The 27,737-nt window shown below is 44.4% G+C and overlaps 2 protein-coding genes across 2 annotated transcripts in view; one reads left to right on the forward strand and one right to left on the reverse strand.

Annotated features, from left to right (window-relative positions):
- SYN3 (synapsin III) overlaps positions 1-27,737 on the reverse strand; it is a 406,353-nt gene that overhangs the window by 245,152 nt on the left and 133,464 nt on the right.
- TIMP3 (TIMP metallopeptidase inhibitor 3) overlaps positions 1-27,737 on the forward strand; it is a 59,401-nt gene that overhangs the window by 20,926 nt on the left and 10,738 nt on the right. The window contains exon 2 of the mRNA XM_069082024.1: positions 24,358-24,440. Coding sequence (XP_068938125.1) covers positions 24,358-24,440 — 83 coding nt within the window. The remainder of the gene's footprint in view (positions 1-24,357; positions 24,441-27,737) is intronic.

Below are 27,737 nucleotides of genomic sequence, written 5' to 3' on the forward strand. Positions count from 1 at the left end.
AGCCATGGGTCTGTGATATTTATTCCTCCAGGTATTCGTTTTTAAATTTAAGAACATTTCATAATTGCGTCTACACGGATATTGAATATACTCTGGCAGATTGATTTATAAATGTTATCTGTATTTTGTAGTTATTTTGAATGAGATTTCTCTTCCTATTATTGTCCTATTATTATCCTATTATTGATTTTGTTTTTATTACAGTTTTTGGATTTTTGTGGGTTAATTTTGTAATCTTAAAAGTTTTGGGGATCTTAATTATCTCAACTTCCTTGTATATTTCCTAAATTTTTTTACACAAACTCTCATGTCATTGGCCAGAGGGACAGTTTTGTCTTATGTCTGCCCATTTTATGCCTTCAGTTTCTTTCCCTGGTCTTAATTGCTATTGCTAAGCATTTTTGGAACTAGATCAAATCAAAGCCAAGAAATCGGGGTGGTGAGAAATCCTTGCTTTACTCCTCCATTTCATAGGAAAATTTCTATTGTTTCTGCATTTCACATAATGCTAACTTTGGTTTTTCGATTTTTGTCATTTTATTTTTGCTTTTTTTTTCTTGAGGGGGGGAGGCAGGGCAATTGGGGTTAAGTGACTTGCCCAAGGTCACAAGGCTAGTAAGTGTTAAGTGTCTGAGGCTGGATTTGAACTCAGGTCCTCCTGACTCCAGGGCCAGTGCTCTGTTCACTGAGCCATCTAGCCACCCCTGATTTTTGTCATTTAAAAAAAAAAGATCCCTCTAGGCTTATACCTTGGAAGGTTTTCAGCATAAATAACTGGTGTACTTTGTACAAGGCTTTTTTTGTGCATGTTTGGAGTGCTCACGTTTTTCTTGTTGGATGTTCTTGTTTTTAATAAGATTCATGTTCATTTCTCCCCCCTCCCCAATGTTGAACAGTCCTTGAATCATTGACGTAAATCCAACTTTTTCATAAAAAATGATTTTTTCATAAATTGCTATGGTCTTTCAGTCAGGATTTCATTAAGATTTTTGAATATAGATTCATTAATGCTGTTACTGATCTATAGTTTTCTTTCTTTGCTTACTAGCTGCGTGGCCCAGAGCTAGTCATTTATTCTCTGCTTCTCTTAGTTACCTCAACTGTAAAATGGGCATATTAATAGCAATACCTCCTGATTTGTGAGGATCAAATGGGAAAATATTTGTAAAAAGCTCCTAACTCAGTACCTGGAATTCTTAATTCCTTCCCTTATCTCTTTCTTTCTTTCTTTTTATCTGTCCCCAGATTAGGCACAGGAGAAGATAAAACATGTATATAAGTATTACTGACCAAATAAATGAAATATAAGGTAATCTAAAGAAGGGAGGGTGCTTGAGGCTGGGGGGAGTGGGAGGAATTTTCAAATATAAAGTGGCACTTGAACCACATCTTGAAGGAGATAGGGAATTCTCTGAAGGCTGTGGGTAGGCATTTCAGACATGGATGATGTCTGGGGCTAAGAGATGCAATAGGGCATAGGCTGTGATCCAGAGGGAAGGTTGATTTCATTTTTAGACCGTAATGTACAGGAAAGGGAATAAGTATAATGAGGCTGAAAAGGGAGACTGGGGCTAGGTGATAAAGGGCTTTAAAATCCAAACAGAGGAATTTAGATTTTTATCCTAGGGGCAATAGGGAGCCATTGGAGTTTATGGAGAAGGGGAGTAGTAGATTATGATTTTTTAAACTTTTGAGTCACTGAATAGGAGCTTCATAAATATTTGTTGAATTCAAGTTTGGTTGATCATTATCATCAAATTACTTACTCTATGACTGGTACTGTGCTAAGTGCTTTACAATTATCTTATTTGAACCTCACGACAACCTTGGGAGTAAGTGCTGGTATTCAGATGTTACAGATAAGGAAACTGTGGCAGGCAGTGGTTAAATGACTTGGTTAGGGTCACATAGCCATTATGTGTCTGGGCCGAATTTGAACTTGGGTCTTCCTAACTCCAGACCTAGTACTCTATCCCCTACATCACTGAACTGTCAATGACGAATAAATCCCTCTCTAATTATAGAGCCCTGTTGGGGTGGGGCCTATGGGCTGGCCAAGTAGAACTCACAAAACATGACTCACATGTTGTAGGAAGTCCTCAGCGTCCTGTGCTCTCCAGGAAAGATATTCCCCTCTGATTGTCTCAGCTCCCTTTCCTTAGAAAACAAGAGTATTTGAAGTGAGCAGAGGTCATTGCATGGCCATTCCTGGAGGTAGCCTCTGTGGAGCTGAAGCCAGTGACTAGGGTGCAGAGAGATTGAGGGACGGCCATGGGTATGAATATCCTGCAAGAGGGTGACCTTAGGAAGAGCTGGGCTGGAGCGCCAGCTGCCCTTCCATGGGCTCCTAAAGCAATCTTAGAAGAGGTAGGACTAGCTAATGTCTTTTTTGATTATTACTATTAATAATGGCTAACGGATATGAAGTACTTTCTCATTTGGTGAGATAAGTGCTATATTATCTTAATTTTATAGATGGGGAAACTGAGGTAAACAGGGTCAAGTGATTTGCCCAGATACAGGCAGGATTTTTCCATTTAAGGAAACTGAGGCTGAGAGGGAAAGCAGCATGTGTAACACAGAGCAAATTAGTGGGACTAAAATCCAGCTACCTCATACCTACTACTGCTGGCCCGATAACACTCAAACCATATCTTTTGCTTCGATATCGCTTACATTTCTTGGCATCCTGTCTGACATTTTAAGGTTTTCCAGGCCATTGGTAGAGGGTGTCCCAAATGTCTTGAGTGTAGTTTGAAGCTTTCATGGTTTGAATACGTGAAGTCACTTGTCTCTCACCACCCCAACAGGAGTCATTGCAAATATTCTTTCCCTCTGGTTTAGAGATGAGGAAGTTGGGTGTGACTTGCTCATGGGGATTTGAACTTGGTTCTGACTCCCAACTCTAGCATTCTCTCCCACAATGCCTTGCTTACCATCACCTGTTCTCCCTCATCTGGAGCAGGGGAAAGCTTTGGTCCAAGAAGGGAGAGATTCTGAGCATCTTCTCCTGGGTCCCTCCCTGCCTCATGTATCATAGCTTGGTGACAAGCCAGTGACTCAAACTGGCATTGCCATCTGCCTGTCATTAACCAGGAAGGTAACGAGCTCCCCGTCCATTCCCTCTCTGACTCCCAGATGTCCAGACTGAACAGCAGCACCCGAGAGCCCTCTGATTTGGGGGCTGAGTCATAGGGATTTAGACCTTGAGGGATCTAGGTTAAAATCCTATCCCTGTGCTCTGTGATTTTGTACAATCAGTCGGCCCTTATTAAGGTGCCCATTAGGTGACAGGTACTGGAAATATAATGACAAAAAAAATCTCAACCTACTTTCTCTGTGACTTAGTTTCTTCATCAGTCACCTGGAGTGGGGGCTGACATAGGTGACCCCCAAGTTCCTTCCCTCTTTACATTTGTGACCTGGGCATCTCTGCTTTGAGGGGTCCTGTCCCCTGGCTTATGGTTTTCTCCTTCCCCCACCCCTGTCCTCCTTGACATTACAAGCCTCCTCCTACATTCCCCCTTATTGCTTAGCACAGGGTCTAGCACACAGTAGGCACTTAATAAGTGGTTATTGACTGACTATATCTTTCATGTACATAGTTACTTTCATGTTGTTCCCCCCATTAGACTGTGAACTCCCTGAGGTTAGGGATTCTGGTTTTTTTGCCTGATTTTTCATCCCTTGCACATAGTAGGTATTCCTAATAAATGCTGGTTGATTGACTGTTGGGGAGCTGAGAACCCACCAGCCTCCTTTTCTCATTCTTTTGAGCCTATCTTTTCTCTCCCTGTTCCTTTTGGGAGGTTTTAAGCAGCTGCTGTGGTCTCTGGTCCCAGGACCCTATCATTACTGCAGCTGCACTGTGCTTTTTGCCCATAAAGTGGGATTTCCTTTGCCTCCTGAAGTATTTTGCAAGCAGCAGGATGTGCTGGAAAGTTGGATGGAGAGCCTGGAGGCAGAACTTTGGGTCTCAGCTTCTTTTCCACTAACCAGCTACGCAAATTGAATCAAGGCCCTCCCTTCATGGGCCTCCATTTCCTTCCTTGTAAAACGGTGAGAAGATTGCTTCGGGCCCTCTCCCCTCTAATATCTGGGGGCTGGGATATCTCTGGACTTGGCAGGAGTCTTCGGAGGGCAGAGGGACTGACCCTGAGGGATGTACAGCTGGGCTTTCTGTGGATGGGTAGACTGAGGGGAGGCATGGGGGGGGGGAGTGGTCTTCTCAGCTTGGCTCCCTGGCAGATTGTATAGCAGTCAGACTTGCTTTGGCTCAGCTGACAAAGTGGCTTATATAACTGGTCCTGTGAGAGATGTCAGCTACTGCCCACAATTGGTCAGCAGGGGTCCTGAGGGGGAGCAGAGAGCTGGCCATGGGGGAGGGACAGAGGGGGTGGAGAAGCAGAAATAGCCACAAATAGAAAAATGAGAGAGCCTTCAGTCATCAGGGATGGGGCCCGTTGCCCTTATAATCTCAGAGAGGTCAATCTATTGGAAAGAATGCTGGACCTGAAGCCAGGGGAGCCTAATTTGAATCCTGATGTCTACTTATTAGACATATGACCTTGGACAAATCACTTAAACTCTAGAAAGTGCTTCTGTCTGCTTCCTCTGTATGTAGAAGGTGAGTGAATTGATCCAGAAGTCCTTTCCAATGAGCTCCAGCAGATACAAATCCCTTTTCATCACTTAAATTCCTGGTTCTATTCTAGCTGGCCTGACTTTCCAGCCTTCATGTTCGTCACTGACCTTCATCTCTCTCTGGTCCAGCCAAATTGGCCTTCTCGTTTCCACCCACGACTCTCATGAGACTGGATTCATAGTTTTTCTTCTAAAATAATCTCTTTTGAGTTAGAGGAGGAAAGCACGTGGTCCTTGGGGACTGTTCTACCATTGCCCAAGGCATAAAGTGAGGACATTCTGTGAGACACAGGTCTCTTATTTCCACACCTTTGCCTCAGGCTGGCCCCCATCCCTGGACTGCCCTCCCTCCTCACCTTCACCCCTTAGAACCTCCAGCTAAGTCCGAAGCACAGCTTTTCCAAGGTCTCACCTCTTCAATGGAGCCTTCCCTGGCCCCAAATTACCTTAAACTTACTGATGATGCATCCTCCTTGAGGCCAAGGGGACCATACATTTTTGGTTTTGAATTCGAAGTGTAGGCTCATTGCCTGGTATGTAGGAGGTGCTTAATAAATGCTTTGGGGCGGACTGATTCTAGTCACTGATGACTGCCCAAGGCTAGAGAGAAGCTTGCTTCCTTCGTGTTGATGGAATCATCTGCTTTGGAAGGGGGACAATTCCTACAGCTGCCTCCTCCCTTCCTCCTTTCTTCCCTCCCTCCCTTCCTTCTTCCCTTTCCCCCTCCCCTTTTTTATTTTTTAGAAATAAGCCCTTGATGCTTTGCATGTCTGGAGCTTGATTGCTATTTGTTAGGAACGAAAGGAGAACATTATCTGAATGGTACCTTTGGCAGCTTTTCATAGTGGAAGACTGAAATGAATCCCGAGAACCAGGTTCCATCAGAGCTGTGCTTAGGGCCATATCACAAGGCCAGTGCTGGAAGTGGCCTTGGGGGTAGAGACCAGGGCTTCTCAGACTTCCCCCCCCCCCCCCCCCCAGACCCTTTCAGTGCTTTTTAACCTGTAGATCTTGGCTGAGAATCACTGTAGACGCACCCACTGTTTTTCAGATGAGAAATTAAGTTGTCTTGCCCACACAGGTAGTAAAAGGCATTCAAACCCACATTCTCAGACTCTCCAAAGCAGCTTGTTTTTCGACTGGGTGAATTACTACATCAGTAGAATGCAGTCTCCTTGAGGGCAGGGACTGTTTCATTTTTTTGCCTTTATATTCTTCAGGATCTGGCACACAGCAGGCACTTAACACATTTGTTGTATTGGGGGAGAAAGGGGTTTGATGATAGGGAGTCTGAAGTTCCTTCAAGCTCCAGCAGAGACAGAATGTCCCCACTTTCTCAGGAGGCCTAGAATAGTCTGTAGGCATTTTTTGGCTCAAACTGACTCTTTTCTCTCTGATTTCCTGGCAGAGCCCAGATATCTCTGTGAAATACAAAAAGCACATGGCAGTCAGGAGGGAGCCAGGTGTGTCCCGTGTTGGGTTTTACAGGCAAGGCCTTAGTCTCTGGTTTTACTACATCAGTGATTAAGGTCAGGGGGGAGGCATGTTCATCTGTCCCTGGTTATTTATTCAGGCCTTGTAACTTTGAAATAGCAACTTGCATTGCATGAGGAAGAAGAAAGGAAGATGGGGGTAGGAAGGAGAAGCATCTTTGTCTCTGTCCGGGGCCCTTCTCTGGGGATGTGGCTTGTTCCAGAGCAGCATTGGACAGAAGGGAGAACACTGGACTTGGAGTCAGAAGCACTTGGGTCCAAATCCTTCCTGAGGGTACATACCAGCTGTGAGACACTGGGCAATTCATGGAGCCTTTCTGGGTATCAGGAGAGGAATAATATTACCTACGTCGTGGGTTGTTGTGATAAGGTATAGCAAGAGTCTTACACACCTGAAACCAATACCAATGTTAGTTGTCATCAGATTGAAAAGTGATTAGGGGTTAGATCTATCATTTCATCACCATGAGGGTTGCCCTGTAGGGAACCCCTCCTGCTTCCATCCATGTGACATAAGTCTGTGACTTAGGGGTTTGAGACACTGAGGTTTAAAGGCACTTGTCCATGGTCACACAGTCAATGTCAGAAGGAAGACTCGATCGCCTGGTCTCCTGACCCCAAGGCAGGCTCTCGATCTTCTGTTTACTAGGCCCAGGTATATGTTGTTTAAAAAGCAACAGGGCCAGAATTTATCTGCTACCATTGAGGTGTGCTTGGTTGTAATTTTTCTATTCAAAGTCCAATTTCAAGGGCAGAGATAGATGGGCAGCCATTGGAAAACAAGGGGCCCCTGGTTTGGGCAGTGGAAAGAATAGAGTATTTGGATGAAGACAACCTGAACTCTGATCCTTATTATATCATGAGATGGCAATTTTTGGCCTAGGACCAATGTTAGGATTTCTTTGGACTCTTAGTTTCTTTATCTGTAAAATGGGAATGATTCCTTCCCAGACCCAGTGATCTCTTGAGCTAATTGTTCTCTTAAAATTTTCAAAGGAGACAGATAAGCAATTTGGTAGATTATGGGGTCATAGCTTTAGGACCACTTTAAATGGAGGCCATGAGGTCCAAACCTCTCATTTTTCAGATGAGGCCCACAAAACCCCAGTTTACTTGGCCAAGGTTACAGAGCCAATTAGCAGAGTTGGGCTTCATATCTGGATCCCCTAAGTCTGAATCACTGCTGTTCTGACCCAAGGTTCTAGGATTTACTTTGCAGGTGGGGAAGAGCCAAGCTGGAATAATCATAGAGTTTCATTGAGTCTAACGTTCTAACTTCACAGATAAACTGAGGGTTGAGTCACCTGTCCCAAGTCACAAGCTCTTGCTTAATTGAGTCAGGATTGGAACTCAAGTCTTCCTAGTTTTAAGTCCAGGGCTCAACCCATTATGTAGAAAATCTCCCTGGCTCTGTTTCTAATCTGTAAAGTGAGAGGGGGTTGGACAAGATGACCTCTAGGTCCCTTCAAGCTCTCAACCTGTGATCTGTGAATGATGGCATTCCAAGGCTTGCCAGGTACCTTAAGCTCCCGCTGATTGAAACTTCATTTCTTTCATCTGGTGGGTTCTCCCTGCTTAGGAATCTCTGTAGAGTAACAGGTCAATAGAAGCAAACTCTGGCCAAGAAGACATTAAGTCTGCACGTGTCCATTGGCTCCCTTGTCTTACTTGGTGTTGCCTTTCTCAGAAAAAAATGGAGCATTGAGGACTCCTCATGCCCCCTCAGTCAAATATGTGCTATGACAGCTGCATAGCCTACTGTTTTCAGCAGGGTGGAATTTGTTATCCTGCCCTCTTTCCTTGAAATCTATACAGTGCAAGTGGAGGTGGGAGCCCTGCTGTCCCTGAGGGCAGAAATGCAGCTGAGAACTCTGATGGAATCAGCCATTATGCCTGGCACCTAGTGGGAGCTTTAAAAAAAGGCTTGTTGACTCTATTAGTTACTTCGGACAGACAGACCCAGGGGGTGGGGGGAGGGAGGGGGTAATCAAAGCAGATGTGGATGGAAGTCAGGCCTTGCAAATGCTGGAGACATTTAATGCAAGCCCTTGGTTAGCAAGGACTGAATTCTCTTTGTATCTGTTGGTTTAAGCAAAAATGCATCTCGGAGATCCTCAGGATTAAGGATACAGGATGTTGGGGGAATCTTGACATCTTGCCAGCAGCTGGCTTCAGGGGTTTTTTCCAGCAGTTGCAGGTTGTGACCAGACAGCAGGCTTGAATTTAACTGAAGCAGTGTGCTCTTGGGATCATGGATTTTGGCCTGGGAGGACCCTAGAGGTCATCTAGTCCCCCTTCTCTCTCATTTTATAAATGAGGAAACTGAGACTTCACGAAATGGTGTCCCAGGGCCCTCTACTACTTCGTGTTACATAATTAGCCCTCTAGGTAAACTCCAGAGACCAGAGGCAGGACCAGCGTAGTATTGGTTAGTACTAGAATCAGAGAATGTTAGCCCTGAAGAGACTGGAAAAAAGAGGAGACAGGAGACCTAGGTGCCTACATTTGTAGACAGAGAGCTGGAAAGGGACCTTAGACCAACCCACGTGCTTTTCAGAGGGGGAAGATAGCATGTGATAGGTTCAAGTGACTGTTAATCAGCATTTCTGAGAAATGCTGCTTTTCCAATGAACTCTCTCCCCCTCAAGTCCATTGTAATACTGTCTGGGATTGATTGAGTAGCTGATTCTATTGGATTTATAGTTTACTAGACTGTGAAGTCCATGATGTCCAAAGGTCTAGAGCTAGAAAGGGACCTTAGAGGTCATCTAGTCCAATTCACTCATTTTCAAGATGAGAAAACTGAGGCCTGGGAACTGATTTGTCACATAGGTGGCACAGTGGTTAGAGTGCCAGGCTTAGAGTCAGGAAAATTCCTCTTCCTGATCCATCATCTCACCTTGGACACTTACTAGCTGTGTGACCCTGGGCAAGTCATTTAACCCTGTTTACCTCAGTTTCCTCATCTGTAAAATGAGGTGGAGAAGGAAATGGCAAACCACTCCAGGATCTTTTCCAAGAAGACCCCAAAGGGAGTCATGAGGAGTCTGACTTGACTGAAAAATGACCCAACAACACACAATTAGAAAGTAATCTAGGGCAGGATAAATAACTTTATCTCCTGAGCCTTGGTTTCCCCATGTATAAAATGGGGGTGATGATAACTTGCACTCCTTACCCTGTGAGACTGTTGTGAGGAAAGTGCTTTTTAGTCCTTAAAGATGGAACCATTCCATGGGCCATCAAACTTCTTGGAACATTATGGTGTAGGTTATTTCTCTAACACTAAGAAGCTGGGGAAAGGTAAGGAGGGAGAGCATTCCAGGCATGAGACAGAGAGAGAGCTCTGGGAAAGAACTGCAATAATGTTAGTGTGTGGTGAGGAAGGAAGAAGACGAGGAAGAGGAGGCTAGGGTCAATGTCAGAGGACTTTGTATTGCATCTTGGCAGCAATAGGACACCCCCAGATTTGACTAGGAGGGTGACATGAGGAGGCTGATGGAAGCTTTAGGAAAATCGTTTTAGGATCATTGATTTAGGTGGGAAGGACGTTAGTTTATTGTTCAGTCATTTCAGTCATGTCTGACTCTCTGTGACCCCATTTGGGGTTTTTTCGGCAGAGATACTTGAGAGGTTTGCCATTTCCTTCTTCAGCTCATTTTTACAGATGAGGAAACTGAGGCAAACAGGGTTAAGGGACTTGCCCAGGGTCACACAGCTAGGAAGTGTCTGAAGCTTGATTTGAACTCATGTTTTCCTGACTCCAGGACTGGCACACTATCCACTGGACCACTTAGCTGCCCTGTTAAGTTTGGGGAAGATAATATTGTAGGAAATTCATCTTTTCTTGGGGCCCCAGGAAGGGCTTCTCTCAGCCCCTTGGTGTGGTGGTCAATGGATGGAGGAAATGTCTGGGAGGGAATGAGGGAAGAGAGAGAGAGGAGAAACACATGGGAATGTCAGTTTGGAACATGGGTTGACCAGAATAAATCAGTCCCAGTCCTTCACTCCAGGGAGGGAGGGAGAGGATGACGGGGAGCCCACCAGCTTGGTTCTGAACTTGAACTTGGTATTGGGAGATAGCCTTCCATTTCCTTGTGGTGGTGTATGCGAAGAGATCCAAGGAGGGCAAAGCCCCTTTCACCTGAACATCACTCCAAGGATGGGAGAGAAGCAGGGCCTAAGCCAGATGCCCTCTGCCATACTGGATATGAAACTGATGCTACCTTTCGCATGCATTCCACTTTTCACTGCCCTGGCCAGTTCAAAGGAATCACGCCCCAGCTCCCTGTCCCTGATCACTAGGGAAACAAAAGCTCTAATTGTTTCCAAATGGGATGGAGGAAAGCTTTTCTACACAGCTGGTTCCCAATTGGCACTTCATTAAAATAGAGACACAGAGTGAGAGAACCATCTTTTCTTTGTAAGAGATGATTTCTGTTGCATATTGTCACCTCCTGACTTGGCTGGTGATCCATGCCAGTCTCCTTTCCACCAGGCAGTAGGTGTCCCTAAGGCAATGAAGCCTACCTCGCCAGACTCTCATCTCATTAAGAACTACACCCGGTTCCAATTGGCCGCTAATTGGTTTCGTTCCTGGCTATGCTGCTCACTGGTTGGGAAGTCTAATTTTTTTTTTTGGGGGGGGGGGGAAACCATCCAATGCAGTCTAAACCACCCAATCTTTTTGGGTGCTTCTGAGAACGATGCAAGTAGATGTCTGATGGCCACTGGGGTCCATTGTGGCTTTGCAGGAAAAGGCAGCAGTAGGAAACTAAGTTCCAGGAGGAAGGGGTATGTGTGGGTGATGGGGAGGATTTGCTCACAGCAATTTCATATCAACCTATGACATCAGGCCTTTCCAGACTTCCTGTTTTTGTTTGTAGCGTGGTACGTGGGTCAGGAGGAGGGGGCGGGAAGAGGGGGCTTCTTAACTGAAGGGTCAGTTCATGTGACCATTAATTAGCATTTCTGAGAAATGCTGGGTTTTCTCTTCACTGCCTTCCCACTCAAGGATATTGTGATGTTGCCTGGGACTGATTGAACCACTAATTCTCCTGGACTTTTGCTTACTAGACTGTAAATTCCATGAAGGGAGATTTCAATGTCTTATCCCAGGAGTTCTTAATCTGCTCTGAGAGATTTTAGGACCTCTTGGATGAGGGGAAAAAAGTTAACTTTGTTTTCACTAACCTAATCGACATTTAGCATTTCCTTCAATTATCTAAAAACATGATTCCAAGATGGGGTCCACATAGACTTCCCCAGACTGCCAGAGGGGTCCTGGACACACAAAGAGTTCAAAATTCTTCTTATCCAATCCACCAAACATTTTTTTGGCACTTACATTGTGCCAAGGACATGTGATAGATGCCAGGGAGGCAGACCCCCTTCTCTCTCCCCCCTCCCAGAGGTTAAAATAGTGCTGACCAGTCACAGATGGCACCAAGGGGAGCCTGCATGGGCAGGGCCCTGGGATCTCCTGTGGGCAGGGTTTGGTTTCGTTTCTTTTGTAGAGGGGCTACTGGCAGGGCTGAGGAGGCAAGGGAAAAAACACCACCCGAATGACAATGATTGAATATGCCTTCTGGTTTAAAGCCAGAACCTCTGGGGCTGGATGTGGGTGATAACTGCCTCTGAGAATGGGGGTCAGAACAAGGTTGGGCTCGAGAGTCTGGGAGAAGAAGGAGTCTTCATGTCAGAGCCTTCTTGTCAAGGGGGTCAGAAGAAACACCACTCAGCAGAGAAGGGATCCAAGCTTGCCTCTCATTCTGAGGATCTCAAAGAACATTCTGGATGAACCAAACTCAAACACTTTACCTAGAATGTCATAAATAGACCATCTTTTATCCCTCCCCTTTCAAGAAGGGAAAGGGAGAAGAGGGAAGAAGAGGAGAGGGAGGGGGAAACACTTGCCCAGAGCACCCAGAGACATGCCTGGAAGCACCCACAGAATTCCAGCCTTTATCTAGTGAAGGGGGACCCCCACTTCCTGCTACCTCCTCCCCCTTTCCTCTTTTTCCCTCTCTTCTCCCTCCTCCCCCTTTCCTCTTTCTCCCTCTCTTCTTCCTCCCCCTTTCCTCTCCCTTCTCCTTCCCCTTGATGCTGGCTATAATACACATTCCATTTGCCCCACCAATAATAGTCCCTTGTTCAGGATGAAATACTTTTTATAAGTCTCACCAACTGGAGGTAGAATGGGAAGGAAAAATGCTTCAGGTATTGAAGAGGTTCAAGACAGAGAGAAGCCTTGACCTCTACATCTATGGGCTTGGCTGTTCCAGAAGCTTTGGGGGGAGCCCTTGGTGCTTACCTCCTCTTGACCCACCTTGCCTGTGGACAGCCAGCATTTAATTCTCGATTCTCACCTTCTTCCTTCTGGTCATTGGGAGGGGGGTGGTGGAGATCTGTCTGTCTGTCTGTCTGTCTGTATCCATCCATTTATAGGTATATTCATTCATCTATATATTTATTCTTTTATTCATTTATTTACACGGAGATTCATTTATCCATCCATCCATCCTTCTATCCATCCATCCATCCATCCCGGATAGAAGAAAACTTCCTTTGTCTCTGGCTCTACCCAGTTTCACCCCAGATCCCACAGTCTGGCCACTGGCAGGAGTAGACTTGAACAGTTTCACCCTCCCTTTTCTCTGTAGCCACATTATAAATCTTTCCAAATGTCTTTTCTATGCTTGTTACTGTGGGTCTATTTAAAAAAAAGTTTTAATATAAATATGGTTTTAAAAAACCATGTAATCTTTGCTCCCTTGGATTTAATGCTTTTCTCTGCTCCATCCAGAGCAGTATGTGCAAGCTAGGGGACACAATGGATAGCACACTGAACTTGAAGTCTGGAAGATCCGAGTTCAAATCCTGCCTTAGACACTTACTAGCAAGGACTTGCCTGCTTCAAGCCTCCATTTCCTCATTTGTAAAATGGAAATAATAATAATAGTACTTACCTTCCAGAGTCGTTGCATGTTTCAGACGAGATAATGTTTGGAAAGGTTCTTTGCAAACCTTAAAGTGTCATTTAAATGCCAGCTATTATTAGCCTAAGTCATACGATACTAGGCTAGAGAAAACCTCACTGATAGTAATTACATTTCCTGGCATTTCTTTGTTTTTTTCTTGTACCCTTATTTTAAAGATAGCATCTAATAGTAATAAATTATTAACTAATATATAATAAATCAATACATTAATAATATAATGATACTAAATATTTCTTGACGACTCAAGTTGGAAATGGGAAACATTGAAATGTGGGGTGGGCTAAAGGGACTACATAGGTACCCCCAAGGTGATAGGAGTCCCCTTTTGGAAGGAGGGGATCTGATGGGTATAAGGGGCACCCCCACATCATGGATCCAGAACCAGAAGGGGTCTCAGGGGCCATCCATCCCTTCGAATGGAATCTCCTACAAGGCCAAATGGAAGAATAGATAAAGAGATACAGATACAGATTTCTACCTATCCATCTATCTATACAGAGAGATAGATGGAATAAAAATACTTGTATTTTGTCATTGTACCTTCAAGAATGTAGCATACTCCATTGTTCATGGTAGCAACTGCTCCTTAACTAATTTCTTGGCTTGAACTGAAGTTGGTTGATCTTTGCTTATCCTGCAGATGAAGAAAAGAAGGGTCCCAAGTAGTGATGGGCTGGAGTGGGGAGAGTGACTAACCCAAGGTCCTGAAATTATGTAGCAGAGTCAGGAGCCAAGATCTTCTGCCTTCAGATCTAGGGCTCTGTCCAAGAGCCCCCTTCTTACCCATCATTGAAAAGCTCTGTTTAGCATGGGAAAACATGGATTCCAATCCTGGCCTCTGCCCCTCGCTTTGACCTTGGGACAAGGAGGTTCTTGGTTAGTGAAGGGGGTGGACAGATGACCCAAGGCAGGCTCCCTTCAGGCTCTGATATCTTCATCATTGCTTAGAGACTAGCCTTAGGCCACTAGAGTATTCATCCTGCTGGCTAGTGGATGAGTCCGTGGTGAGGGTGGTTGGGTACAAACCCTCTCCAGATGTCTTGTGTCATGGGAATTGGCTCAGTGGGACAATGATTCCCTCCAGGAACGTGGTATGAGCCAAGTGCGTGTAGACCATTGACCTAGCTGTCCCTCCTTTAGAAATGGTAACGAGATCTCTCTTGCAAGCCTGAACACAGCCTACGAGCCTGCACACGTTAGACTGTGACTGCTTCGATGGGGTACACGAGGTCAGCCATGAAATGAGCCTTGGGGCTTTCCCAAGTGCCTGAATGACATTAGAGCAAACCTCAGAATACCACTCACATTAAAGGGCGTGTGTCCTCTTCAGAGTTCCACACTGTTTCCTATCAATGATTACATCTTGAGCATTCCAGCAGCCTTATGGGGTAGTAGGCCCTACAGGTATGATCACCTCCATTTTGCAGATGAGGAAACTGAGGGACCAGAGAAATTAAGGAACACCTGTGGTTATTTGCATCTAGTAACTGGCAGAGACAGTATTCCAACCCAGATCTTAGTCTAATACTCCGTCTGTAAGACCACAGTCATTTCAAATAACTCTGTCTTAGAGGCATGTGAGGCCTTGGGCTCTTGGCTCCAGATCTCAAAGTTCCTTGCTCAAATTACTTGACTTCTCTGGCTCTCAGTTTCCTTATAAAATGAGAGGTTTGAATTAAATTGGGGGTTCATTACCTTGTGTGGGTATGTTAATGGGGCCCTCTGCCACTCTGAAGAAGCCTCTCCTTGGAATGTATTTTAAACACTTGAAAATGTATCAGATTACAAAGGAAGCCAGTTGTATTGAAGCAAAATTATCAAAATTGGAAAAAAAAATTCACTGACCCCTAGATTAAGAACTCTTGGATTTGATGTTAATCTCCGTTTCACTCCCAATCCCTGACTGTTGAGGGTTCTCAGAATCTTTTGTGTTCAAGTAAAAGGCTTCCCATCCTCATCTGTTTCTTACTGTTGCCCCAGGGGAGCAGAGCCTTGGGTCAGTGCCTGGGGATGTGGCAGGTCCAGAAACCTGGGAAAGGGGAGCAGCTGTATCTTGTCTAGACAGCACCACCCTCAGTTCCGTGGCCTTGGCTAGATTCAGGAAAGTTAGAAGAAGAAACATGGGTGGGGGGAGATACATAATTAGATATTATATTATGTAATTAAATTAATTACATTTAATATTAATCAAAATACTGTATTATATATCTGCTATTGTATATTGTATAATTTTAATATTTAATACAAATATATGTATATATTTAATGTTATATAATATTACATACTGTCTATATTTAATATTATATATATTACAAGATACTCCATGGGTCAAAGTTACTAACATATCGCTCCTTGCCTCCTTGGTAGCCACGCTAAATAAATTCCTTTTCGGCTGGCTGTGCTGTTGAGTCTAAAACACAAGGAAGACCTTTTGGCCCTTCCCCTGATGTCTGTTTGAAGAACAGATGATCTGTGGCGGGAGCATGAGAGTTTGGAGAACTCTCTTCTGGACGGCATGGAATGGGTTTTGGTGATCATAACCCTCTTAGCTAGCATGCTGGCCTCCATCATTTAAAAAATAAAATCAAAACGACACAAGGCCTGCAAGACGTTGCCAGCGGCCTTGGCCCCACCAAAAGACCCAGGACCTGAAACTCCCAAGTTCTGAGAAACTCTTGTCCCCACGGTGTGTTTTTCTGGGCAGGGCTTCAAAGGGACTGTGGTTTAAAAATATGCGGCTATTTCAGTGACCACTTGTGTGGGATAAAATTTCTCAGGCCCGTAATGAGAGCCCAGGGAGGGATAGGGGTGGGGGAGCAGGGTGGGGAATGGTTAGAGTACCCCCCCCCCCACTAGATCGTTGTTGATGAAATGGGAACTTTGGAAAGTAAACATGTACCTCCTGAGTCTGACTGAACCAGAGTGTGGGTCAGCAGCTTTCAAGAGATTTGGGGAACTTTGAAGGGGATTAAGGTAAAAGCTAACAGTGGAAAGAATCCTAGAGAAAGGAAGGAAATATTCATGTATTAAGCACCTACTATGTGGCCAGCACTGTGCCAAACACTTTTTAAAAATAAGTGTATCTCTTTTGATTCTGACAACTTTTGAAATAGCACAGTGATTTTTGGCATTTTACAGTTGGGGAAATCGAGGCAAACAGAGGCAAAGAGACTAACCCAGGATTATGTAGCTAGTAAGTGTCTCAGGTCTTTCTGGGCCCAGGCCGGGCATTCTGGACACTGGCTGCACTGGCTCTGAGGTCAGACCTGGGTTCTACTGCTAGGGTGGTAGTAGAGGGAAACTCGCTTTTCCTTTGTCAGCCTCCATTTCTTTTTCTGTAAAATGAGTGATCTGTTTAGATGACCTTTGAGGTCCCTCTCAGCTCCTATGGTGTAGTACAAACAGAATTACACTGGAACACAGAGAACCTGGCTTCAAATCTTCCCTGAGTATCCTTGAGGGCATTTCCCTTGTCTGGCCTGGATTGCCTCCTCTGCAATGGGGGGGCCATGGACTCTGGGATCCCTCCAAACCCTGGCTCAATGAACTTTTGCTCTGTGTACATGTTATTTCTCTCTGGGGGAATGTAAGCTCCTTGAGGGTAGAAACTTGTGTCAGAGAGGGAGCATGACAGGGTAGACCTGTGTTCAGATCCTGCCTCAGCCCCTCATTGGGTGACCCTGGGTGTAAGTCACTTATTTATATGAATAAATAATTTATTTGATTCATGATATAAATAAGTAAATGTCATATATAAATTGATATAAAACCATGTATTTGAAACCACTGGAGATTAGCCCTTGCCTCACCGCATGGATAGGAGGATCAGGAGAGAGAATGGATGTGCTCTGCAATCCTTAATGCCCCACGATAGCCCCATTTCTCATTTCATAGTGCTGAATGACATCATAGCCCTGCAGACCACATCTGGAGCCTCAGGGCTCCATTCTGGGCGCCACATTTTAGGAGGGACTTTGACAAGTTGGAACGCTGCCAGAGGAGGAAAGCTGGGATGTTGTCTGAAAGGAACTGAGGGTGTTGTAGCCTGGAGAAGACCATCTAATTCAATTCAGCAGCACCTGAGTGCATTTCATGCTTCTTTGAATCCCTAATTTCCTGCAGAGCCTCAGCTCGGGGCCCACCTTCTCCTTGATTTGTTGTGTGTGCCCATTACTACCTTCCCAGCTCCCCAAGTGATGGGAAACAGCACTGCCCTGGGACACAGAGAACCTGGCTTCAAATTCCAAGTCTCCTCAAGAATATTTCCCTTGTCTGGCGCTCTAAAAGGAGGGGAGCTGTTGGCCTCTGAGGTCCCTTTGAGGCCTGGTTATTTTTCTTGGTATAAGTTGGTTCTACCATATGTTGAAATCATACATCTATCACTGTTACTTATGAACTTAATAAAATGCTTGTTGATTGATGTTGGAGGAGAAAGACTTGAATAAGAAAATGCCTGAAATTTGCACAAGTTTGTACAAGGAACTTCTCTTAATTTAAACCTCCTCCCTCTAGTTTTCCGTCTATAACAGAAAGAAGAAAAAGAAAAGAAAATGAAACCCAGACTTGGAAATGTTCTGTCCCTGTAGATGGTCAGTTTGTAGAGCCTAGATCCTTAGGGATCTTCAGAGACACTCCAAGGAGCCCACCAGTGGGGAGTGACTGTTTATTGGATTTTTAAAAATTGTTTATTTTTGAGTTAAGGTGACAGGTGAGACTAATCATCTCCTGGAGAGAGGGAGGGTCAGGGAAACTCTGAGGCTGTCCTCTCTGGCCTGTTTTCTTTAGGCTCAGAGGTCTTGAGTTGTAAACCCATTTTATGGGTGAGAAAACTAAGGCACAGGCAGGTTGGGACTTGCCCAGGGTGGCACAGTCTTATTATTAGTAAGCATTCCTTAGCACACAGTTAGGCAACAACCCAGGCCAGTGGAAGGAAGGAAAGAAATAAAGAAAATGGAATCTGAACAGCAAGAAGATTTATAGGCTTAAAGTCCAGTTAGGTTTTCCAATATGACATCCAAGCTTAGCAGGAAGACCCTTCACTGTCATCAGTTTGACAAAGTACCTCGCCTTCCCTTTTTTATTTGTGGGTTTCAAAGCTGAGACCCAGCATTTAATATGCGCTTAGTATAAAAGATAAGCCTGGAAATTCAAAGCCCTTACTGACGAACTCTTTCCGTTAAGTCAAAATATTAATCTTGGTTTTATTTAAGCAGGTTTTTTTTGGGCACAGAAGAGAACTCAGGAAACTAAAAATAAACCCAAACACACAAAAAAGAAAAAATCTGGAGAGATGTAAGTCATTTTAGCCTGAGTTTCCATCTCTACAAAAGCTATTAAAAATTAGACAGCTAAGAAACCTCTGTGGCAGTCTTGATTTTCTGAGGACTTCCAGTCTACTGACTGAAAATGCCTATTAGATAGAAACACCCAAGTATGCCCAGATCCCAGGGAGGGTGGAAGGGACGGTTGGCAAGAGGATCTCCTCATCTCCTAAGTCCACCAACTGATCAGAAAGGTAGCAAACAATCATGGGCGTTGATATTTAAGAAAAAAACCCTTAAGAGGAGAGGAGGGGCGGCTAGGTGGTGCAGTGAATAGAGCACCAGCCCTGAAGTCAGGAGGATCTGAGTTCAAATCCAGCCTCAGACACTTAACACGCACACAAAAAAAAACTAGCTGTGTGACCTTGGGCAAGTCACTTAACCCCAACTGCCCTCCAAAAAGCCCCCCCCCCCAAAAAAAAAAAAAAGAAGAGAGGAAATGAGAACACTGGATCTTTGGTGAGTGATACCTTCAGCTTTTTCCAAAAGGAGCAAAAATGAAATTTCCTCCCCTATCTCCTTCCTTTTTAAAGATGCTATCCTAATTTTTAAATAAATGTTTGTTTAAATAAAATTTTGTTAAATAAACATTTTAAAATAATTTTTTTTTTTTTTGCTTTTTGGAGGGCAATTGGGGTTAAGAAACTTGCCCAAGGTCACATGGCTAGCTTTTTTTGTGTTAAGTGTAAGAGGACAGATCTGAACTCAGGTCCTCCTGACTCCAGGTCTGGTACTCTACTCACTGCACCACCTAGCTGCCCCTTAAAATAAATTTTGTGTTTTTATTACATCAGTGTACTCTTTTCCCAGAGAGCTGTCCCATATAATACATAATATTTTTCTTAAATTTCTAAAATACATTTTCCCCTGTTTCATGTAATAACAAATTTTAACATTTGCTGTTATGTTTTCATTTCCATATTCTATCCTTCCTCTCCCCCATTCCTGAAACAGTAAGCAATCTGACACAGGTTATATAACACATAATATTTTTAAAAGACAAAAGAAGGGGAAAAATCAGCAAAACTGATCAAAACATTGAAAAAAAGTTATAAAAATATGTGCAATGTGGACCTCCCACCTTTGCAAAGGGGTTGGTTGGGGGCTGCCATTGCTATTTGATTTTTAAACAATGTGAGATGAAGTTTGAGTTCCTAAGTTGCATTTCCTGATGAGTATTATAACATGACTACATAGCAAAACCTGACCTATTACTATAATTCTAGTCTTTTTAGAGGTAGACATAAAGGCACCTCGTAAGCCCCCTAGATCAACAACCCCCCAGCAAAGTATAATCTGGTCTCTTGCTTAGAGGATTCCTGGGAAGGTTCAAATCTCGGTTTTGTTGCTTACTGTGTGACCATAACAAGTCATTTCAACCTCTCTGGACACCTGTTTCCTCATCTACAAATGAAGGCGTTGGTTTAGATGACCTCTATCTCTAAATTTGAAATCCTGTGACCCTAAGAGGGGTATTTATAAATCCCAAGGTCGCTTGTTGCATTGCTGAACAGCTCATTGTTGGGAAGTGATCCTACCTAGCTGGTATCTGACTTCATTATTCTTCAAGAAGGCTGAGGCTCTTTCTCATGCCACCTTTCAAATATTTGAAGGCTGTAATTCTGTCTCCTCCAGACTTCCCAAAAGAAGGTAACTCCTCAAAGGCTGTAACTTCTCATTCTTGCCTTTCTCTTTGGGGTGCCTGATTTCATTCAGTGCCTACTGTGCTGAGAAACAATGCCTGCCCTCAAACTTCCAGGAGAGACAACATGCATATATAAAAAGAAGTAAGAAGACAAGATTACTAATCCACAAGGTGGACAGCAGAGAGTCAGAGGTACTGTCCCTCCCTATGTGAGCAGATAAAAGCTGGAGTCTTTTAGGTGGGTGTATTTTAATGGAGACACAGTTAGACTCAAACCTTGTCCTCATGTAGGGGAAATGCTGTTTGGGGGGTTGGAGTAGGTGGCCTTTTGGCCCCCTGGACTGCTAGAGAAACGGAGATTCAATTATAAACCCTAGTAAAAGAGGTCTGGATTCAATTGACAGAGAGATGGGGGAGTGGGGAGATGCAGCCACTCACTGGGTATCTGACTCCCCTCTGAATATGCTAATTCATAGCATGTGGAAAACCTCTGGAAAGAGGCTAATAGGCACATTGGCAGTGGGGCTGTGTTTGCCACCAGAATTCCATTTCTGTTCAAAGCCTGGGCTGCCTGCAGTCCACATGGAGGTTCAAAGTCAATAAAGTAATGATTTTATAGAGGAAGAGAGTGCCAAAGCAACTCCCTCTCCCGCCTCCCTTCCCCCCTTCTGCTGGGACTGAGAACCAGGAGAGCTGGGCTTGGAGTCCGGACCCCCTGGGGTTCAGATCCCAGCTCTTCCCCTGGGTGGCTATGGGATCGTGATCAATAAATGCTAGCTGTTCTTTTTTAGGGTTATTGTTGTTATTAGGTAGGGTCAAAGCTGGACCTGTGATTTCATTGCCATAAGGAACTCCTCAACAAGAGTCAACTAATTCACTCATAAAGTGAGAGGGTTTGACCAGGGTCGTGATTTTATGATGAGGGAACTCACGATGCACAAAAAAGTGATGTGACACGTCTAAGGTCACACAAGTAATTAGTGGACGGATCAATAAACTGAGGTCTTATCCTAATCTGATCTGGTGTTATTTCTAATTATGCCCAAAGGTCCTCTCAGGATTGTCAAACTATTTTAGGAAAAACAAACACAAAACCTCAGTTCAGCTGTGACTGTTAGAGCAGGACTCCATCCATCAGCTCAAGTTGGGTCAGAGTTCAAGGCTACCTGTTCAGAGTTGGGCAGCTGTCCGGATGATGGGGATTGTTTTTGGAGAAACGGTATTTCCCTTCTCCATAAAGAAGTGAGTGGCCTTAATACTTGCCATTCCGGGGGGGGGGGAGGAGTGAGTGGGTTCAAGTCTTGCCTTGGAAACATACAGAGTTGGCATGACAGCCGAGGGTCAGATGTACTGTGCAACCCTGTGTGAGCTGGAGTCTTTCAGGTGGGGGCATTTTAATGGACATAGCAGAGGGGTGGTTTCTCCTGACTTGAAAGGCAGTGAACACTGTTTTGGGAAGGGCTTTGTTTGTGAACCCTGCTGGGAGGCGAGCAAATGAAGAAAAATTTGGGGTCGGTCCTTGTTCCTGTTCTCGGCCAGGGCTTTTGCTGATTTGTGGGTCTGTATGATCTCATTTTTCTTTGGGATCAGGATGTTTTGTTACACATACCCTCCTCCCCTTTCACCCAGTACAGTAAACTGCATTTACTGGGGATCATAGGTTTTTGAGCTAGACTGAACCTTGGAGTTCTGGTCCAGCCCCCTCTTTTTACAGAGGAAATTGAGTTTGTAAGAGCTTTTTGGGAGGTAAAGGTCATAGGATTGTAGAATATGCTGTTCTCATTCCTCATTTTATAGATAAGGAAACTGAGTCTTAGGTCATAAGATTGGAGGATCCAGAGCTAACAAAGAATATCAAAAAATATCCTATCCAAATTTCTTTATTTTAGAAATGAAAAGACCCAAACCCAGATAGGATATAGGGATCATAGGTCCAGGGCTGGAAGGAACTCAGAAGACATCTAGTTCAGCTCCTTTACTTTATAGATTAGGAAAGTGAGGCCTGGGGAGGTTAAAACCCTTGCCTAAAGTCATGTCAGGGGCTAAGTGTCTGAGGCAGGATTGGAATTCAGGCCCCATGACTTTCTCCCATCTCATACACATAGCCGGTTTTCAGTAGCTGTTTATGGAGTGAGTTTTGTGTGAAGGTGAGGGGTGCTGGTGGTGGTTAATGGCTGTCCCTGTAGCTGAAATGAAGAAATAATCTATCGTGAAAGCCTGGCAGATAGGGAAGGAAAGGCTGAAGGCTGTCCTCTGTTGCCACCTGCCTTTGGCTTCCCTGCCCTTCCAGATGCCTGAGAGATGAGTCCTTGTGGACACTGAGAATGTGGAGGCCCTGCCAACAGCCACTAATCGACTTGGGTGGATTTGGATTCACTGGGGGTCTTGGGTGGTGGTTTGGCCAGCTCTGCGTTCAGCACAGCTTTGGAAGTATCCACTTGCCCAAGCGGAGAACTGTGCGTGAGTCCACCCTGCTAATGCTGACTCCTTCTTTCTCCCCTCGGGGCCACTGAGGTCTTGTCCTCATTAGCGAAGTATGTGTGGAGGATTAGAAGCTTGCTTTGCATCTAGTTTACTCTGTACTTTACAAAATCCTTCTCAAATCTAACTCACAGGATATGCAAAATATAAAACATTCCAATTTTACAAGAAACTAGGGAAACATAGGCAGGTGTTGTCTCCAAGTCTCCAAGCTGTCTAGGTGCTTAAATCAAAGCCTTGAGCACTGGGAGAGGTCTCTGAAGTCATTAACCTGGCCTCCTTATTTTACATGTGGGGAAACTGAGGCTCAGGGAGCTTATAGGGTCATTGATCTGAAATTGGAAAAAACTTTAAAGGCTACATAGTTCAACCTTTCTTCTGACAGATCAAAAACTGAGGTTTAATCTTGTCCAGTGTTACATAGGGAGCAGAATTTGGACCCAGGTCTCAAGCCCCTAAATCCAGCACCCATTATAAAGCGAGCCCCACAGTACTTCCTTACTGCAAGCCACTTTGTAAGCCTTAAAATGCTATATAAACACAGGGGCCCAGGGGATGGGAAGCCTGAATGTCAGTCTGGATATGATATGACAGGTAACAGGAAACCCCTTGAGACTGCTGAGTAGGAGATGACATGACAGCTCTATTTGGGGGAATATTTATTCTGGGAATAAAGGACAGCGCCCGGCTGCAGCAGGAGAACGAGCAGAGGCAGGGAGGAACGGGACTGGGGGTGGGGGGGAGAGCAGAGAAAAGAGGTGTAAAATGACATTACAACTGGAAAGAAACAGGAAGAATAGAATAAAGGAGAGTCAGTGGGATATCCTGGAGTTAGGTCAGAGTTTGAGTCCCACCTCTGGTACTATCAACCATGACCCAGGCTTCTAACTTCCCTGGGACTCTATTTTCCCACCTGTTTGTTCAATGGGAACAATACTACTTGATTATTGTCCTTATTTCCTAGAGTATATAAAATCATAGAGTTAGCTGGAAGGGACCTCAAAGGCCAGTTATAGAGTCCAGTCATTTCTTTTCACAAACGAGGAAACTGAGGCATAGTTAAATAATTTGACTAAGACCACATAGCTAGTAGCTGAAGTGCGATTTGAACTCAGGTCTCCTGGATGCTAACCCATAATACTGTGTTGCCTTTCAATTTCAAGAAAAGCTATTTTGTTTACTTTAAAGCACTGTAAACATTTTATTAGAATCCCCTTGGGAGGTAGTGGAAGAACTACTGGCTTTTGGAGTCAGACACCCTGGGTTCAAATCCTGCCTCAAAATCACACCCCTTCCCTGGACCTCAATTTCTTCCTCTGTAAAATGAAGCGATTGGACTTACTGGTCACATGGGTCTAACTCTAGACCCATGATCCCATGAAAGGTTTTCATTGTGCTACAGCTCAGATGCCAGGGAGGTTGAAAAGAAGAGTGAGGGGTGAGTGGTAGGGAGATCTGGTTTTTTAAAAACAGTAGAGAGAGCCACAGGGGTACGTGACGGCCCGGGGAGAAAAGCCGAGGTGCTGAGTTATGACTTATTTGTGGAATAAATTTGGACAGTGCCAGTTTTTCCTTTCTCTTCTCTCCCTTCGGAGTCTTTGCTCATGTAAACAAAATTATCTTTCCAGTTGGCTCCAAAAATACAAATGGATTTCCAGAGAAACTTGGGACAGGAGACCTCACCCTGAGACTAGTGGGGTGTGGAGCTGATTTCTCTGTCATTGGAAGCCTCTAGTAAATCTCCTTTCCCGTCTTTTTCTCTCGTTCTCCAGTGATCCGTGCCAAAGTTGTTGGGAAGAAGCTGGTGAAGGAGGGACCCTTTGGGACGCTCATATACACCATCAAGCAGATGAAGGTGAGCGAGGTTGGCCCTCTGAGAGGGGTCTGCCCTTCCTTGTTTATACTTGGTCTCCAAGCACATACAACCCTAATGCTCCATCCTTCTGAGGGTGTAAAGATAATGTCGGGGTGGGGGGCGGGGGGGCGGTGTGTGACATGACAATGCCACCCTCTCCTTAAGGCTGAGTATCTCTCAAGCCAGAGAAGGGTGGCATCATAGAAAGAATATTCATCTGGGCATCCATAGATTTGGCTCAGCTGCTGATGAACTGTGTGACCACAGATAGCCTGGTGCTTTAGAGGGGGAGGGACTTGGGAGTCAGAAGAACTGAGTTATAATCCTAATTCGGACTATGTTCAGCACATAGGAATTAAACCCATATCTATGGATTGACACTCACCTTATGTCTTAGATCTTTAGGCAGCTCTCTGACCCAAAGTCAGAGAAGGTGCCAGACCTGCGTTGCTGGAGGGAGTTTCTTTATCAGAGGGTTCCCCATGCCAGTGAAATCACTGGTCCAGATCCTTTCTCGTGCCATTTGTGCTAAGAACATAAAGGAAAAAAAACAGGGTTTTTTTTTTTTTTTGCCTATAAAGAGCTTCTATTTCACATTCTATGTACTTAGCACATAGTAAAGCTTACTTGTAGTTTACTCTTAAAATTGTTTAATTTTTACATTCATTAAGTTTTTTTGAATTCAAATTCTCTCCCTCCCAACCTTCGAGGAGACAAACAATACATGAGTCATACATACAAAATCGTGTAAAACAGATTTCCGTATCAGCCATGTTGTATGAAAAAAAGAGAGAAAGAGAGAGAATTTGACTTTATGTACATTTCAAGAACCTCCTTCTCTCTCTGGAGGTGGCCAACATTTTTTTCATCATGAATCCTTTAAAAAGTGTCTTGGATTACTGAATTGATCAAAGTAGCTAAGGGAAGACTTACTTTTAAATACTTTTTTTCACTGATTTATTCATTCTAAGAGGTGGTCTGTGTCTTAATTCCCTTTGCAGCATGGACCTTTATGTGCTATGTATGAATTACTACATGTAAAAGACTTCATAAGCCTCAGAGTGCTATATAAATGTTAGCTATTATTAATACTATTATATAGATGTACACATGCATATATATGTGTGTAGATATATATATATATATATATATATTTTTTTTTTGCTCTGGATCTCAGATTTCATCATTGTAGGGAGCTCTCAGCATAAAATTCCGCTCTGCCTTTTCAAATCAGGAACGTCTCTGTAGCTTGTCATCATAAACAGTTGTCTGGGGACACTGAGAGGTTGGGTAACTTTGTGGTCACATAACCAATAATGAATCAGAGGCAGGACTTGAACACAGGGCTTTTGACCCCAAGGCAGGCAGGTGCTCCATCTACCCTATCACTTTGGCCTTTCTTCACACCCACATAGAGGATGTTTGAAAGTGGCTGGTGAATGAATAAATGAAAAAAAGAGCTAGGCTTTGAGCTGGCTAAATCTTGAAGGATTTAGATTTGGGGGTTGGGGTAGGCAAGTCATTCTCAGAGGGACTCCTTTCTCTCTGTTGGGTCTTTGTGAATGCCCTGGTGTCCTAAGGGGCTGTATAGGGACACCTCTGGAATACATTCCTCTCCCATGTTCAGATTTCATGTAACCTGCTTCTTCAAATCTAATGTTTTGAATTTCTGGACGTACCCATTGACCTCTTGTTATGTAATGTTAAAAATCTGCCCTGGCTTGCTTCCCTTGGCCCAGGAAGCCTGGTCTTGAGACTAGTTTATATCTTTGTAGAAGGCGGCAGTGATGAGGGAGTGCCGGAGGGCCTTTAAAAGGGGGGTTAGCATGGGGCAGCTGGGAAACAGCCGAGCCCCACCTCCCCCCTTTTAAAGGCCTTGGCAGTGGTCATAGCCAATCTGAAACGGATTAGACAAAGCAGAGGGTCAGAAAGTGCCTGCTCCATAACAATCTCCCATTTTATGAGGTGCTTCTGAGCCAGCAGCAGAGCTCTTGGGAGGGGAGCTGGGACCAGAGGGGCCACAGGGCCTTCCAAGGGATATGGCACACCCTTCCCTGCTGTGTGGACCTGAGAAATGGGGGGCTCTACAGTGTGGGAGAGACTTAGGCTGGAAATGGAGGTGGGCCAGTCCTTGAGTGAATCTGTGCAATAACAGGAATAGTCCACTGAAAGTCTCATGCTTCCTGGAAAGCCTTGGGCCAGAGATTCCTGCTGGGAGTACCCTTATAGAGCCTAGCATGGTGATTGGTACACAGTGGGCGCTTAATAAATACTTGTGACTGAATACACCTGCATCACACTGGGAAAACTGACAAAAAAGGGAAAAAGAATAAATGCTGGAGTAGCCATGGGAAACTAGGCACTTTAACATACTGTTGGCAGAGTTGTGAATGGGTCTGGCGGATCTGGAGAACAATTTGGAGTCATGCCCAGAAAGCTACTCAGTTGATTAGTGCATGTGTGGAGGGAATGCTCCCACCCTCTCATCGACTGAGAAGATGGAACTGGGGTTCTTCATCTGTTTTCATGGACCCCTTTGGTGAGTGAGGTGAAGTCTCTGGACCCCTTCTCAGAGTGGTGTTCTTAAATGTACTAGACAAAATACATAGAATTAAAAAGGAAACCAATTCTCTTAAAATACATTTAGCAGGGCAGCTAGGTGGCACAGTGGATAGAACACCAGCCCTGGAGTCAGGAAGACCTGAGTTCAAATGTGGCCTCAGACTTACTAGCTGTGTGACCCTGGGCAAGTTACTTAACCTTGATTGCCTCCCCCTAACAACAAAAAAATTAGCAAAAATAATTCACAGGGGGAGGCTGGGTGGTGCACTGAATAGAGCATTGGCCCTGGAGTCAGGAGGACCTGAGTTCAAATCCAGCCTCAGACACTTAACACAAAAACTAGCCTGTGACTTTGGGCAGGTCACTTGACCCCAATTGCCCTTCCTTCCCCCCTCTAAAAAAAAAAAAAAGAAAAAGAAAAGTTCAGAATTCTGGTCAAGAACCCCCTGATAGAGTATTGGATTTCCATGCCATGTCAGCTACTTTAGAGTTTTGTGACCTTGGTCAAGTTACTTTGTTTTTTGGCCTCTGTAAAAGAGATAATAAGACCTTGTACCTCACAGCATGTTGTAACAAGGTTCATATGAGATAATGTAAGTGGTGGAGCCTGGCCCTAGGATTTCATAGGAATAGAGAACGCCCAAAAGACGAAAACACCTTTTACCAATGCAGAAAAGTGCCTGTTCTGCATCTTACACTCTTGGAGAGCTGCTTAGACAAGTGACTTGTCCAGGG

Source organism: Petaurus breviceps, unplaced genomic scaffold, assembly GCF_028583685.1.
Source record: "Petaurus breviceps papuanus isolate PSGF00001 unplaced genomic scaffold, PetGlider_PUasm1.0 156, whole genome shotgun sequence".
Classification (NCBI taxonomy): Eukaryota; Metazoa; Chordata; class Mammalia; order Diprotodontia; family Petauridae; genus Petaurus; species Petaurus breviceps.